Source organism: Nicotiana tabacum, chromosome 20, assembly GCF_000715075.1.
Source record: "Nicotiana tabacum cultivar K326 chromosome 20, ASM71507v2, whole genome shotgun sequence".
Taxonomy (NCBI): Eukaryota; Viridiplantae; Streptophyta; class Magnoliopsida; order Solanales; family Solanaceae; genus Nicotiana; species Nicotiana tabacum.
Window position 1 is genome coordinate 23,940,096 of NC_134099.1, and position 15,517 is coordinate 23,955,612.

At 34.3% G+C, this 15,517-nt stretch overlaps 1 protein-coding gene across 1 annotated transcript; it reads left to right on the plus strand.

Annotated features, from left to right (window-relative positions):
- The first annotated feature begins 305 nt into the window (after positions 1-305).
- Positions 306-1,533, plus strand: LOC107799713 (zinc-finger homeodomain protein 11-like). The gene has a single exon (XM_016622853.2). The coding sequence runs from the start codon at positions 618-620 to the stop codon at positions 1,413-1,415; it is 798 nt and encodes a 265-aa protein (XP_016478339.1). The 5' UTR covers positions 306-617; the 3' UTR covers positions 1,416-1,533.
- The last annotated feature ends 13,984 nt before the right edge of the window (positions 1,534-15,517 follow it).

A 15,517-nucleotide genomic window follows, 5' to 3' on the forward strand; every position in this document is an offset into this window, starting at 1 on the left:
TTACTTGGTTTGGTTTCTTTTTAGGGAAAAATCAATTCAAACCGAACCATGAACGCCCCTAATTAAAATTCATATATTATTACCTTGACACATTGAAATATAGAAATAAAAATAAACTTTGAAAAACAAAATTAAAACTAATTCTTTTTTGATTATGTAGAAAAATATTTATTTTGACAGATAAAAATAAAAAAATCACTTAATATAAATGGGCGGAGTAATAAACCGTGACAACAACAATATAAGATATGAGGAAACCTTCTATCCTAATTTTTAAACCCCTATACTCCAATATATATACTACTTGCCCTTCATCTCTATAACATTGTGGTACTTGATCATTTTTGCCAATGACCTTTTTGTCTTAAGCTCTTAAATTCTTTGTCATCATCAAACAAACCTCCACTAAAAGAGAAACTCAACCGAACAAAATAGCCAAACCCCATTTGCATAAACCTTCAAAATTATGCATTCCTTATCAACATAGCCATTAATTGTGCAGTAGTGACCATTTTTTCCCCTTTATCTATTGTCATTTGTTTCAAGAAATCAAATGAAACATCTTTAAACCTCAAGAACTAAGATATTTTTGTTTTCAATTGCAAATAAACCATCCAATGGAATTAACTTGCAGCAGCAACCCCACCAAAAGTACTCTTGATTCAGAAAATGATACCCCACCACTAATTAAGCCTTTGTCTTTCAGCAACGGCACACTCAAGAACCACCACTTCCACCACCAACAGCCTCCGTGTGCGGCGGTGACTTACAAAGAATGTTTGAAGAACCATGCAGCAAGTATAGGCGGACACGCCGTGGACGGTTGCGGTGAGTTTATGCCATCGCCTGATTCCATCCCTTCAAATCCCACCTCCCTCAAATGCGCCGCGTGTGGCTGCCACCGCAACTTCCACCGCCGTGAACCGGCGGAGGATAATTCATCACCCACCCATTTTCCCTCGCACTTTATTAACTTCCGCCACCATATTCTTCCACCAATCCGGCGGTTCTCCCCTTCTCCCTCCTCATCTCCACCGCCACCGCTACAACCACAGCCTATTACCCCAAAAGCAGAATACAACCCAAGTGGGAGAAAGCGATTTAGAACAAAATTCACACAAGAACAAAAAGAAAAAATGCATTCTTTTTCAGAAAAATTAGGGTGGAAATTGCAAAAGTGTGATGAAGCTAAGGTAGAAGAATTTTGCAATGAAGTTGGAGTTGGTAAAGGAGTTCTTAGAGTTTGGATGCACAATAACAAGAACACTTTTGCTAAAAAAGATGATCACAATAACACTAATGGGTTCAACATCAACGACAGCAGCAGCAATGAAGATCACAACAACAACAATGATAGTAATAATTGTGGACTTCATCTTCATATTTCTACTAATGGGTCTTCTTCTTCATCTTGATTTATTAGTAATTTGTGTAACAGAAATTAAATATGGTTTATTTTGTTTTGTTTATTGTTATCACTAGCAGTTGTTAAATGTTCAAGGAAATGAAACCAAGAAGAGGAAATAATAAGGATTAAGATGTTCTATCTATTTGCTCAGCTTCTTTCATCCTTTGATTAATTTGAGCTCCCTTTTTTCCATTAGTAAGTTTTTTTGGTTTAGTCATTTACAATTCGATATTTAGTGGCACAATTAATTTATATTTTTGCGGCATAATTATGATGCATTAAAGGAAAAATCGCTCCTCAAAATTTTTTATTTTATTTTCTGAGCTCGAACCTAAAACCTCTTGATTCATTCCATCACAATTAAAATATTTGCTTTTTGTTTTCCGAAAGTTATCGTGTTCGGTGGTCAAAGTATAACGAACTCGTAACCTACAGGTCACGGAAAAATAATTTTTCCGTTGCTTTAGGATAATTTTCACTTACGTTTTTTGTTTTATCTTTTGCTTATTAGGACGTTCTATTTGCTATTTAGTTGTGAAATTTTAATGAAAATAATGGAGTATATGATTCTTGAAATTATGAGGATACCTTTAGAAACATTGGATGGTGACACATGTTAACACTTTTAATTGTTGCTTCATATAGCCCATACTTGGGTGTCCCAAAATGGAACTTTTTGGGTAGAAGAAGAATTCAATTTCATTAAAAATTGTTGAAGCAAATTTGTTGCCTGCAAATCTGTCTTCTTTATTTATTTATTTATTTATTAGCAATTAATTAATTTCTAATTTGAAAGGGATATGTACACTTTGTCCCATTAGGTGCTAATGGAAAATTAGTAAATATCTCAAACCCTAAAACCACACTTCTTTCCTAATCATTGTCTTAATATTTTAACTCTACCATGAAATTAAAAAGATTTACGGTCCCCTTCATTTGACTACCAATCAATTGTAAAGACAAATATATCCCCTTTAGCATCTTAATTTTTCTTCTTTGGTCCAAATGGATAGTGTTATTTTAGTAAATTTGGGTATCGTGGAGGGAGATGCGTTCTCTAATTATTAAATTAATAGTAATAGATTCAGACTGAGCAGCTAAATTAAAATATATTATCCTGTAATCTGACCTTTTAAGGCAAGGAGAAAGCAGGCTTTGTTGGCTGTTAAAACAAGAGGTTGGGACGTTGTAGCTTGACACCTTTCCATTTTGGTTGGATGATTAAGGCGGCAAGTTTTGTTTTATTCTAAATTAATCATGGATTTGGAATCACGATAAGTACTTTAATCACTTAATTCAATAATCAATAAATTAAGAAGATCTAGGAAGACATGTTATCTTTAGTAAATAAAAGCTCAATATTAAGCCAATAAAAACTTAAAATTCTGAAGCATTGGAAATAGGTTTCAGGTGGTTGACGTTGAATAATAGTAGGATTTGAAACAAGTTCTTACTCAAGGAAAATATACACGTTCATTTTTACTCCGTCTTATTTTGGACGTTACAAATTAAATTCTTAACAAACTTTTGTTGAAGTTACAAATTTTACGAATATGAAAAACTTGCATATTATTGTATCTTCTATATAGCTTAAACATTAAAAATTTCAAAATTTATAAAAGGTTTTCAATGTTCAGAATTTTAATTTTTAAGTGGAAGAATTCAGTTTGTACTCTTAGATATTTACCAATAAATAATATATATCCTCCACTTTCACATCGATAAATTCTCCCAACAAGCTTTTATTCGACTATACCAAATTGTATCCTATTATCTATTAGTAAGAATCAATCACTCGGAGATTTTGGACACAGGAAATTGAAGGTCATATTTTCATCAAAGATTTGCGGCTTCTTTTTCTGGATCATATCTCCTCATTTTGTTTCGTTCTTCCTCTGTACCGTCGCTTGAGTAAATCGGCCCGATTTTTCAAAATGCCCCCCACCTATCCTTCATGTCATAGATAGTAGTTTTTAAGATTCCTATTTAAAGAATAATCTATATTTATAAATTTTAAAGTTTAGCCGCCTTAAAATGAACTTAAAGTTGAAATTATTAAAAATTTAAAATTTATCGAACTGATCAGACCTACGGTGTGAAGTTAGACTCTTCCAGAATCCAACGTCTGCTTTCCTTTCTAATGTTTGACTGAAGATTTGAAGTTAGGGTTTGACAAAATCCAACTTCAAACCTCAAGGTCTGAATTGATTAACTTTTAAATTTTTAGGCTTTTTAGTGCGAAGTTAAGCTTCAACAGAGCCTAATTTCATACCAGTAGAAGAAGATAGTTTGTCTAAACTACCTATATATTTTAAATGTCATTTCTGCGAGCCAGTGTCTATCTTTTTTTTTTTTTAATGAAAATTGACTTGTTAATATCTTTTGCACGTAAATGAATTAATATTCCTTCCGTCCCAATTTATGCGGCGGAGTTCGAATTTCAAGAGTCAAATTTTGACCGTGATCTTTTCATTTGCCTTTTAGGTATTTTGAATTGTTAATTATTGTGACTTATAGTACTTTTTATATAGTTTTTAAATATATAAATTTTATTTCTAAAAAGTTAAAGATTTTATATCAGAATTTACGGTCAAAATTAATAAGTTTAATTCTCGAAGTCCAAGCTTTATCACATAAAGTGGGACAAAGGGAGTACATAAGAATAAAATAAAGTACGATTCATACCAACTATTAAGATTATTCTCTTGTTGGACTTGAAGGATATTTAGCTTTTCGCCCACGACAGAAACATGCCCAAACTTGATATAAGTCCAATAGCAGTAACTTAATGTATTATATTTTTTTGTCTTAGTGGACTGGAGTTTGTTAAGTCAGATCCGGGTACAGTTAGGCCCATTGTATATATTGTTTTCTTTGTATAGTGTTGGACATAAGTGAGTATTGAGTAATGAGAAAAGATTTGAGCCATTGTTTTTCTCTCGACTCTTCTCTAACCCTAGAGTAAATTTTAATGGCAATTTCTCTATTTTGCAAATGTTATCATGGTATCAGAGCAGAGATTCGAATAGATCTCGTGCTACTCTTCCGTCTGATATTACCCTAGATGGGTTTTTGAAAGTTTTTTTCTCATCTCTTAGTTGGTTCACTAGTTCTGATTCAGTTTACAACAAGTTTTTGAGTACTGGTGAGGTTTTCCGGTGATTTCGTGAAGCTATGTAATTTTACGCTCGAGTATTTTAATTTCCCATTGAGGCTCGAAACTAGGGTTTGCATCGATCCCATTTTCGATTGTTGGTGATTGCAGATTATTTTGGAAGGAGTTTCTAGAATTAAAGACTGTTACTTCTTCCAGTGACGAAGAAGAGTGGTATTTCTATTTCTAATTCTCTATATATAATAGCATATATTTGTTTCGTGGTTGTGGAGGTGTGCATCTCCGTATCTATTTTTGCTTGCTTACTACATGTGTATTTTGAGTATTGTACTGGACTAAATTGAGTGATCATGAGAAGTAATGCTACTTCTATCTCCGTGTATGCTCCAGATCCCTCTGGTCCTCTGTTTTTACATTCCTCTGATGTTCCTAGCACTTCTTTGGTGCATGTGCCTTTTTCTGTGACTGTGTTGGAGGGTTGGAGAAGAGTATGATATTGGCTTTATCTGCAAAGAATAAGATAGCCTTCATAGATGGAACATATCCAAAAGCTTATGATAATGCACCTGAATTAAACCAGTGGAATAAGTATAATAATATGGTGATATCTTAGCTGACAAGTTCTTTGTCCCCTGAAATTGCGGAGAGTGTTCAATACTCTGAGACTGCTGAAAGTATTTGGAAGCAACTTGAGAGTAGGTATGGGGATGTGATTAGGACAAAGGTATTTGAGATTAAGAAAGAACTGGCTGCAACTTATCAAAGATCTCTTGACATAGCCTCTTACTTTAACAAGTTAAAGTGGTTATGATATGGATTGGGTTTCATGTGTAAGAATTATGTGAACACTTGCACTTGTGCAGCTAAACCTGATTTGCAACAGGAAGTTGAAGAAAATAAATTATACCAATTCTTAATGAGATTAAATGAAACCTATGTAAATGTTAGAAGCAATCTCCTAATGATGCAGCCTCCTCTATCACTTGATAATGCTTACAACATTTTTCTCCAAGATGAGAGTCAAAGACAAGTCAAATCTTTCCCCCAATTTAACTTAGATTCAGCTTCTTTCAATGCCAATACAACTTCTTTCAATACCAACTTGTTTAACATAAGTCTTCTTCCTCAAAAGCCATATAATTAGAGGATGAACTTTGAATAGAGGGTAAATGGTGATCAGGTCAAAGCTTCCTTATTCTGCAAATACTGCATGAAGCATGTACGCCTAATCGAAAAATGTTATAAACTCCATGGTTATCCTTCTAACCTCAAATTTACTAAAGGTAGAAGAATTGCAGCAAATGCTAGTGTTGAGGCTGATCTTTCTGAATACAATCCTAGTGGTGGTGCTCAGCCAAATACTACTGCTCTTCATACTTTTGGTCCTCTATCTAATTCTGAGCATGCCTCCATGATACCTGGTCTGACAAAACAGCAGCACAATCAATTGGTGAATTTGCTGCAATAGTCTTATGTGTCAGACCCCACTCCTCAATCCAATCTCATAGCTTCTGCCAATTTTGCTGGTACATCTTTAGCTGCTGATTTGTTGAGTAGTACTAGTTCTAATTCTTGCATGCTTTCTCATTCAGTAAATTTAACCTGGATCATTGATTCTGGTGCAGCTGACCTCATAACATCCAATACAGAGTTTTTATTCAATATAGCTCCTTTATATGTACCTTATCTTGTATATAATCTAAATGGTTATAAAGTAAAAGTAACTTCCACTGGTTCTTTTGCTTTGTATCCCTCTATTATTCTTTACAATATTCTCCATATTTCTTCTTTCCACCATAATCTCATTTCTGTGTACATGAAAAATTCAGATGCTTTGTCATGTTTACTTATAATTCTTGTGTGCTACTATAGGGCCCTTCTCTGAAGAAGCTTCCTGTCACGACCCAAAAATCCCTCCGAAGGAGTCGTGATGGCACCTAGTCTCTAAACTAGGTAAGCCTAACATTAACTGAAATAACATTGACATTTGCCAACTTTAAATTCAATAACTCATAACAATTTACAATTTTCAAAACCGGTGGTACAAGTCACAAGCCTTTCTAAGAGTAGTTATACAAAATAAGTACATCACTGTTCCGAAACAAAGGGGACAAGTGGAAATAAGTACAATTTAAGGTGACTTCGAGGACTGCGAACGCTGCAACAGATTTACCTTGAGTCTCCACCGCAACGAACAATTACTATCGATCAAATACCTGGATCTGTACACAAAAATGTACAGAAGTGTAGTATCAGTACAACCGACCCATGTGCTGGTAAGTGCCTAGCCTAACCTCGGCAAAGTAGTGACGAGGCTAGGACCAGACTACCAAATAAACCTGTGCAATATAGCTTACAAAAATAATAGGAAGCAGATAACAATGATGGCAAAAATGATCAACCAGTGATATAAATGGCAGGCAACAAGAACACCATAAATGCTTCTCAACAAAATAAATAAATAAATACAAGTGCAATCAATTAATCAAGTCCTTCAAATATAAACCTTTCGCCTATAAATCCTTCTACTAATAATCTCTAAGATAATATGCTTTTCAATAAATATATTTCGAATGTATTTCTTTCAAATAAATATCTTTCAAATAAGCATCTTTCGAATATAATTCTTTCGAGTAAAGATCACCTTGTGACGCCTCATTTCATAATCATAGATAATATAGGTCTCAGCCCACTTTTATATTTTCACGGCACCTCGTGCCCACATATTTCTGTCTCATATTGCATAACAATATTCTCATATTACTCAGTTCATAGGTTCCATAACCTAATACAATTAAGAATGTTCAAGGAGCCTCATTCACTTAACATAAAGTAGAGTACAACCCCCAACCCAAATAGGAAATCAACAAGAAAAGATAAAGTTATTTTTAGAAATCATTTGATAAAGAAAATACCCTTTTCAATTAAAGTACAATATCGAATGAATCATTACCTTTAATACGAGAAATCAATAAATCAAGACATAGAAGGAATTCCCTTTTAAGTAAAGTACAACCTCAAATGGTTTAAGGACAAATTTAGTTGAGAAATTAATTGAGTTAAAAATGTAACAATTATTGAAATTTGAAGTATTGAACATATAAAAAAATAAGGCGAGGTATTGTAAACACTATGGATTCCAACACAAAGGATCATAACAGTAAAGAGATCTAAACAGTTAATACACTTGAATTGTTAATAACAAGTAAACACATCAAACAGAAAGTGCACGGCATCACCCTTCGTGCTTTAACACTCTTTCACCAAAACAATACACGGCATCACCCTTCGTGTTTTAATACTCTCTCACCAAAACAATATACGGCATCACCTTTCGTGCTTTACAATATTCCCCACCCAAGCAACAAACACAAGACAAATAGGGTAAGAGAATCTATAACATCGAAATAAAATCAAGTAACAACAGAAAATCAGTAAATAAACGTAAAGGACAACATAACTCAATTAGAATCAGGAAAAATCAAGGACAAGTGCACGGCATCACCCTTCGTGCTTTTACTCTCGTCCTCACCATAAGAATCAAGATAAACTGCACGGCATCACCCTTCGTGCTTTTACTCTCAATATAATAGGCACGGAATGGTACATCGTGCGACATGGCATCACCCTTCGTGCTTTACACTCTTTCCTTACAAATCATACACGACATCACCCTTCGTGTTTTAACACTCTTCCTCACCCAAACAACAATCACAAGAAATAAGGGCAAGAAAATAAATGAAATCACAATAAAATCCCGACAAGGGAACAATAGTACAACAATCAAATCCCGGCAAGGGAAACAACATCAAAACAATAACATCCCGGTAAGGGAGACAATGTCATGATTCTCTCTCTCCTTTATTCACAACTTGAGCCAATACTCTAACAATGTTCAACAATTCAATTGTCAACTTGAGCCAATGCTCTATAATGGTTAACAATTTTATTCTTAACTAGAGTCAATGCTCTAAAATGTTCAACAATTCAATTCTCAACTTGAGCGAGCCAATGCTCTATAATGTTCAACAATTCAATTGTCAGCTTGAGCCAATGCTCTATAATGTTCAACAATTTTATTCTTAACTAGAGCCAATTCTCTACAATATTCAACAATTCAATTCTCAACTTGAGCCAATGCTTTATAATGTTCAACAATTCTATTTTTAACTAGAGCTAATGCTCTACAATGTTCAATTAACAATAATACTTCCGCAAGTCATATTACTCAATAGAAATTATCATATAGAGCATATACAATATGAAACGGAGTCACATTAATCAAAGTATAAGACTCACGGGCATGCTTGACACCAACGTATAGATACTCGTCACCATGCCTATACGTCGTACTCAACAAATAACACATAACAAATATGACACAACTCCTAATCCCTCAAGCTAAGGTTAGACCAAACACTTACCTCGCTTTGCAACCAATTCAAAATTCCAACAAGCCTTTACCTCGTGAATTCGTCCGAAGCTTCAAATCTAGTCATAATAATTCAAATATACTCAATGTAAATCATACGAATTAATTCCATATGAATTTACTAATTGTTTCCGGATAAAATCCGAAATATATTTTAAAATTCAACAATGGGAACCACATCATGAATCCCGGGAAAACTTACGAAATCCGAATACTCATTCCGATACGAGTTCAACCATACTAAAATTATCGAATTCCGACATCGGATTGACTTTCAAATCCTCAATTAAAGTTTTGAAGAGTTCTACCATTTTTAACCCAATCTTTACTATTTGAACTCAACCATCTTCCTATAACCTTATTGTTACAAGCATGTATAACTAATTCTCAAACTTCCACGAATCATCTTACTAATTACCCATTTCTAGTTAGACTTCGAAATTGAAAAATTGGGAAAAAGAAATTCTTATCTCTTGAAGCCTTAGCAACCCCTTTGATGCGATTTCAAGGCTTGGACAAGATTTTTGATGAACGAGGAACTTGAGCTTCTTCCTCTCTCTAGAATTGCTCTTCCCTTTCTCTAAAAGCACCAGAAAATCCCAAAATAACAAACCCCAAACGAGTTAAATGAAATGGGGTTCAGGTCTTAAAAACCCCATTTTTGTACTGCCGCAGGGCATGGGGCGCCGTGGGGGACGGGGCGGCTGTGCAAAATATGCTCAGAAAACGTTTTCTAATGCCCTCTGGATTTCCCTATAGGCGCGTCGTACGAGGCGCCGCGGTAGTGCAAGTTTCTACGCTGCTTTGGTAATTTGGTCATAACTTTTGGTAGGAGTGTCCGAATGACGGACAGTTTAAAGCGTTGGAAACTAGACTCAAAAAAATTTCATTTGATAGGTTGTCCATCACATAGTTCTTTATATATATGTAGATATGATCGTCCAAAATGAGGTCTTGCGCGTACTCATTTGCAACTTTAGTCTATTAGAAAATTTTCCAACTTGACTTAGACTTAGGATGTTCGCTAAACCCCATATCACTTATAGTATGTATCGTACACTTATTATCATATTCAATTGATGTCCATCATTTTATCTGTCCTTGCTTGTATACAAAATAATTAGAACACGTCAACTTTGTAATTTCGCCAAAATGTGCTGAATTGCTCTATAGACTTCTAACTCCAATTCCGATCATGTGTCTAAGTCCAAAATAATCATAAGAAGCTATTGGAACCATCAAAATTCTATTCCGGGGTCGTTTGCACAAAAGTTAAACTCCGATCAACTCTTTTGATTCAAACTTTCAAAACTAGAATATATTGTTCATTCAATTAAGTCTTGAATAATTCGAAAACCAAAATCGATCGCACACGCAAGTCATAATACACGTTATGAAGCTTCTTGAGGTCTTAAGCCTCTGAACGGGACACTAATTCTTAAAACGACAAGTCGGGTCGTTACATTCTCCACCTCTTAAACAAACGTTCGTCCTCGAACGTACTAAGAATTATTTTGAGGTTACCAACTTGATATTTCTACTTTTACACATATACTCGTGGTTTATCCCACATTACCGCATTCTAAATAAGTCCGACAATATCATTTCAATTGAGGCTATTTCCCTTACCCACATTTGTAAACTTTAAGACCAATTTTCATACACTCCGAACATTTTCAAAAAGGTATGATTTTCACATCATCACACGACATTAGTCTCACCTGGCTATAGCAACTCATGCCTATGCACGCATCAACCTTTTTAATAGTGCTTAACGGTTGTTACATCCTCCCCCACTTAGGTCATTCATCCTCAAATAAGAAGTAGAGTCCGTCATCAAATACATAATGTAACTTATCTCTTTCTTTGCACATATCAATATCCCAAATTTTTCTAACTCCCAAATTTTTCAGAAATTTTGGCAGAGTCTTCCCTGTAATTGGGCCTATCCACCTGTCAGAGTAACACCAAAACAACTCCTAACAACACATCCACAACTCAACAAATCACCACAATGTATATATCAATAACACAAATCTCCACATTACAACCGTTACATTATCATATGTATGACTATGACCGCATCTTTGGTCTTAATAGTTGTTCATAATCGATTACAAATCGCCAATTAATCTCATGCCAACAAAAATCTCGTTTCAAACCTCCATTTTCTAACAACGAGGCATGAAGACCTCGTAATTAATTACCTGAATTAACAAGTCACATTTAACGCCGCCTGGGCACTTATCTTGTGGGCTAAATTCCATAGTTAAAATACAAATTTGGCAAATTATGCCCAGAGATATTCATATGAGAATTTTCAAATAAGCCTCATAGGCATGACTCCCTATAAGTACTATAATATAAATTTTTAATTTCACAAAGGGAGAATTCAAACAGATAAACTTTTTACCACAAGGACCTCGTCCTTATATAGCATCCACCACAGCTTGTAGCCCGTTTTAAATATTTTACGTCATATAAAAAAAACGAGGATCTCGTCCTCAACTCCGTACCATAAGTAATACGCACATTGTGCCAACTGAATTTTTTTTCCATTTCCTTTCTTTCTTCTTCTAAATAATTTCCGTCAAACAAAATCACAACATATAATTAACCCTCATACCGGTAGGGCATATAATTCACAGTTGAAATCAATTATTTGGACTCATTATTCTATACTAGGGCTACTTGGACTCATTTAATGGGGTCCAAAAGCAATGTCTTTCCCTTAATAAAAGCTTTTGTCACTATGATTAAGAATCACTTCAAAAAACTTAATAATTTTTTTTATTATACATGTAAATATTTCCCTAGTAATAAAAATTAATTACAAAAAAAAAAAAATCACTTCCACACCACTATTTAAACCATCAGAAGTGATAATGATCTAGAACTTGGATCTAGTTCCTCTGCCTCCACATTTTTTTCAGAAAATGGTATTATCCACCAGGCTAGTTGCCCTTATAAATCTCAAGAAAATGGAGTAGTTGGGAGAAAATATAGGACCCTCCTTGAAGCATCTAGAACTTTAATGTTCCAATCCAAAGTACCTATGCACTTTTGAGGTGACTGTTTATGGTCAGCCACTAATATAATCAACAGATTTCCTTCCAAGCTTCTTCATGATAAGTCACCTTTTGAAATGTTGCGTGGTAAGGCAGCTAGTTACTCATTTAAGTCCCTTGTGTTTTCCTTGGCTATCCTTTTTCCTAAGAAAGGTTATAAGTTATATAACTTAGCTACCAAACAGTGTTTCATTTCAAGGGATGTGGTATTTCATGAAAATTATTTTCCTTTCTCTCTCCCTAAATCTTTTTTTGTTCTCTTCTTACTACTTTTTCTGAATCTCCCTCTCACTCATATTTTTGATGATGACTCATTCATTCCTCCTCCTACTTCTTCCATCATTTCTCCATCTCTTTCTCCCTCAATTTCTTTTGTCCAACCTTTTCTTCCTATGTCAGTACCATATTCTTCTCTTTCTAGTCATCTTCCAATCTTAGAAGGTCTACTAGGGAGCATAATCCTCATGCTTACTTACAAGACTACTTATGCACTCATCCTTCCTCCTCTACTTGCTCCAATTCTTTTCTAAAGCATGATGAATTTGAACCTAGTGCTTATTCCCAAGCTGCACCTATTCCAGCTTGGCAGGATGCAATGCAAAAGGAATTTGAGGCCTTAGTGGCTAATTACACTTGCGATATAGTAGAGTTACCTAAAGGAAAAAAGCCTATTGGTTGTAAGTGGGTTTATAAAATTAAATAAAAAACTGATGGGACTATTGATAGATATAAAACCCGGTTTATGATTAGGGGTGACACACAGGTAGAGGGTATTGATTTTACTGAGACATTTTCTCTGGTGTTAAAGATGTCCATAGTTAAATGCTCAATAGTAGTAGCTGTGAAGAGACGATGGCCTCTTTTACAACTAGATGTAAATAACGCCGTTCTTCATGGCAACCTAGATGAGGAGGTGTATATAAGTTACCCCCTGGACTTTCTATTTCTGCTGCTAGTTCTTCCTCTTCTGCCCCTTTAGTGTGTAAATTGCAAAAGTCCTTATATGGTCTTTGGCAGGCCTCTCGGCAGTGTATGCAAAATTATTTCATGCTTTATACTCTCGGGGTTATTCTCATTCCATCAATGATTATTTTCTTTTTGTCAAGAGTTTTCCTCTGTCTTTCACAGTCTTGGCTGTATATGTCGATGATATAATTCTTACAGGGGATGATGCTACTGAAATATCTGCCTTAAAACGGTTTCTCCATGGCCAATTCAAAATCAAAGACTTGGGTCAATTACATTACTTGTTGGGTATTGAGATATCTTATTTTCCTTCAGGTCTTCTATTGAATTAGAAGAATTTGTATCTGAATATAAATGTGAAGATGTTTCTCCTGTTGCTTGCCCTTTGGAACTTCATGTGAAGTTATCGGCTGATAGTGGTGAAGTCTTGGATAAACCTGAATCCTTTAGGAGTTTGGTTGGTAAGTTGCTTTTCTTGACCCATACTAGGCCGGATATATATTTTGCTGTACAACATCTTAGTCAGTTTTTCAAGTGTCCTCGCGTTCCTCATATGTCTATTGCATTACGCCTTCTGAGGTTCTACTCCAATGATTCTGATCTCTGTGAGTGCCTACAACGATAGTGATTGGGCTGCTTGTGTTGATACAAGGCGATCTGTAACTGGTTTCTATATTGTTTTGGGTGAAAGTTTGATTGGTTGGAAGTCCAAGAAACAACCTGTTGTCTCTCTTTCTTCCAAAATATTGAGCCATTAGCAAGGTTGTGGCTGAATTAACTTGGCTGGTTCGACTTTTGTCTGATCTAAATGTTCTTGTTTCTCTTCCAATTTCAGTTTTTTGCGATATATATATATATATATATATATATATATATATATATATATATATATATATATATATATATATATATATATATATATATATATATATATATATATATATATATATATATATATATATATATATATATATATATATATATATATATATATACGTACAAAATATATTGAAGTGGATTGCCACTTCATTCGAACCAAGTTGGGTGAAGGCTTGATTCAATTGGGTTATGTATCTACTTCCAAGCAGTTGGCAAACATTCTTACTGAACCTCTTCCTGGGCAGAGTTATCATCAATTCCTTTCCAAGTTGAAGGTGGTTTCTCCCTCCAACTTGAGGAGGGGTGTTGGACTTGAAGGATATTTAGCTTCTATCCCACAACGGCAACATGCCCAAACTTGATATAATTCCAATAGCTGCAACTTAATGTATTACATTTTTTTGTCTTAGTGGACTGGAGTTTGTTAGGTCAGGTCCAGATACATTAGGCCCATTGTATATATTGTTTTCTTTGTACAGTGTTGGACATAAGTGAATATTGAATAATGAGAAAAGATTTGAGCCATTATTTTTCTCTTGACTCTTCTCTAACCCTAGAGTAAATTTCCATGGCAATTTCTCTATTTCCAATTGTTATCATCTCTTCAACATGCTTCACCTTATGTCGATAAATTGAATGGAATATTTTGCAATCGTCAAAATTAATTCAATCAATCAAATATAATATTAATACTAATCAAATTATTAATTACCGATCACTGAAAAGTGTGAAGTTCAATTCATGCTCAATGAGCCAAATGACTCTAGACGTTAATTTAAGCAATAACTTTTACCATAAAAAACCACCTATTTCAAAAGTGAAGTAAAAAATTCTTTATAACCATGATATTTCCAAATAAATATCGATATCTTGAATTCATGACTTGTCCATGGTAGTAGTATTTTGATGAAATATGTTTTCAGAATATCAATAGATTAACGTCTGATATGAAGTAGAAATACGGAACTTAAACTATTTAAAGTTTAAAATCCTCTTTTATAATAAGTAACTCATGTATAACAAACTCTTCACTACTAAGTACTGCATTATTATCATTTCATTACTGATCATAGGAGTGTCAAACAGGCATGTCGGGTCGAAAACGGGTAATGAAAAAACGGATAAATTATTCGATCTGACCCATATTTATTATGGATAAAAAACGAGATTTAATACGGATAAAAAACGAGTTAACCGGCGGATAATATAGGTAACCATATTATCCATAACTTCTTGCATATGATCACTTTTGGGAGAATTCTTAGTCTCCCTAACTTGAGGAAACTCCAATTTGAGGCTTTACAAATGTAAAAGTTAGGCCCATTGGTTATCTATTGGTTACCCATTGGTTATCCATTTTCTAAATGGATAATATGAACCTTATCCATATTTAACCTGTTTTTAATAAGTTCATTATCCAATCTATTTTTAGTGGATAATATGGGTGGTTAACTGTTTTTTTAAAACCATTTTGCCAACCGAGCTAATCATTATATAAATAATCCTACATTCTAATCTCCGCATAACTAGTATGTGAATGATACGAGCCCTAAATTTGTAGAAGCAAATACAATGTAATTCCCTGTAGCTGTCTTACAAAGGATAATTATAAGAAACAGAAAAAATGAAAATCTTACCCAAAAAAAAAA

Bases quoted from the DNA above. Each gene is read 5' to 3' on its own strand.
- LOC107799713 (XM_016622853.2), top strand. From the start codon at position 618: ATGGAATTAACTTGCAGCAGCAACCCCACCAAAAGTACTCTTGATTCA.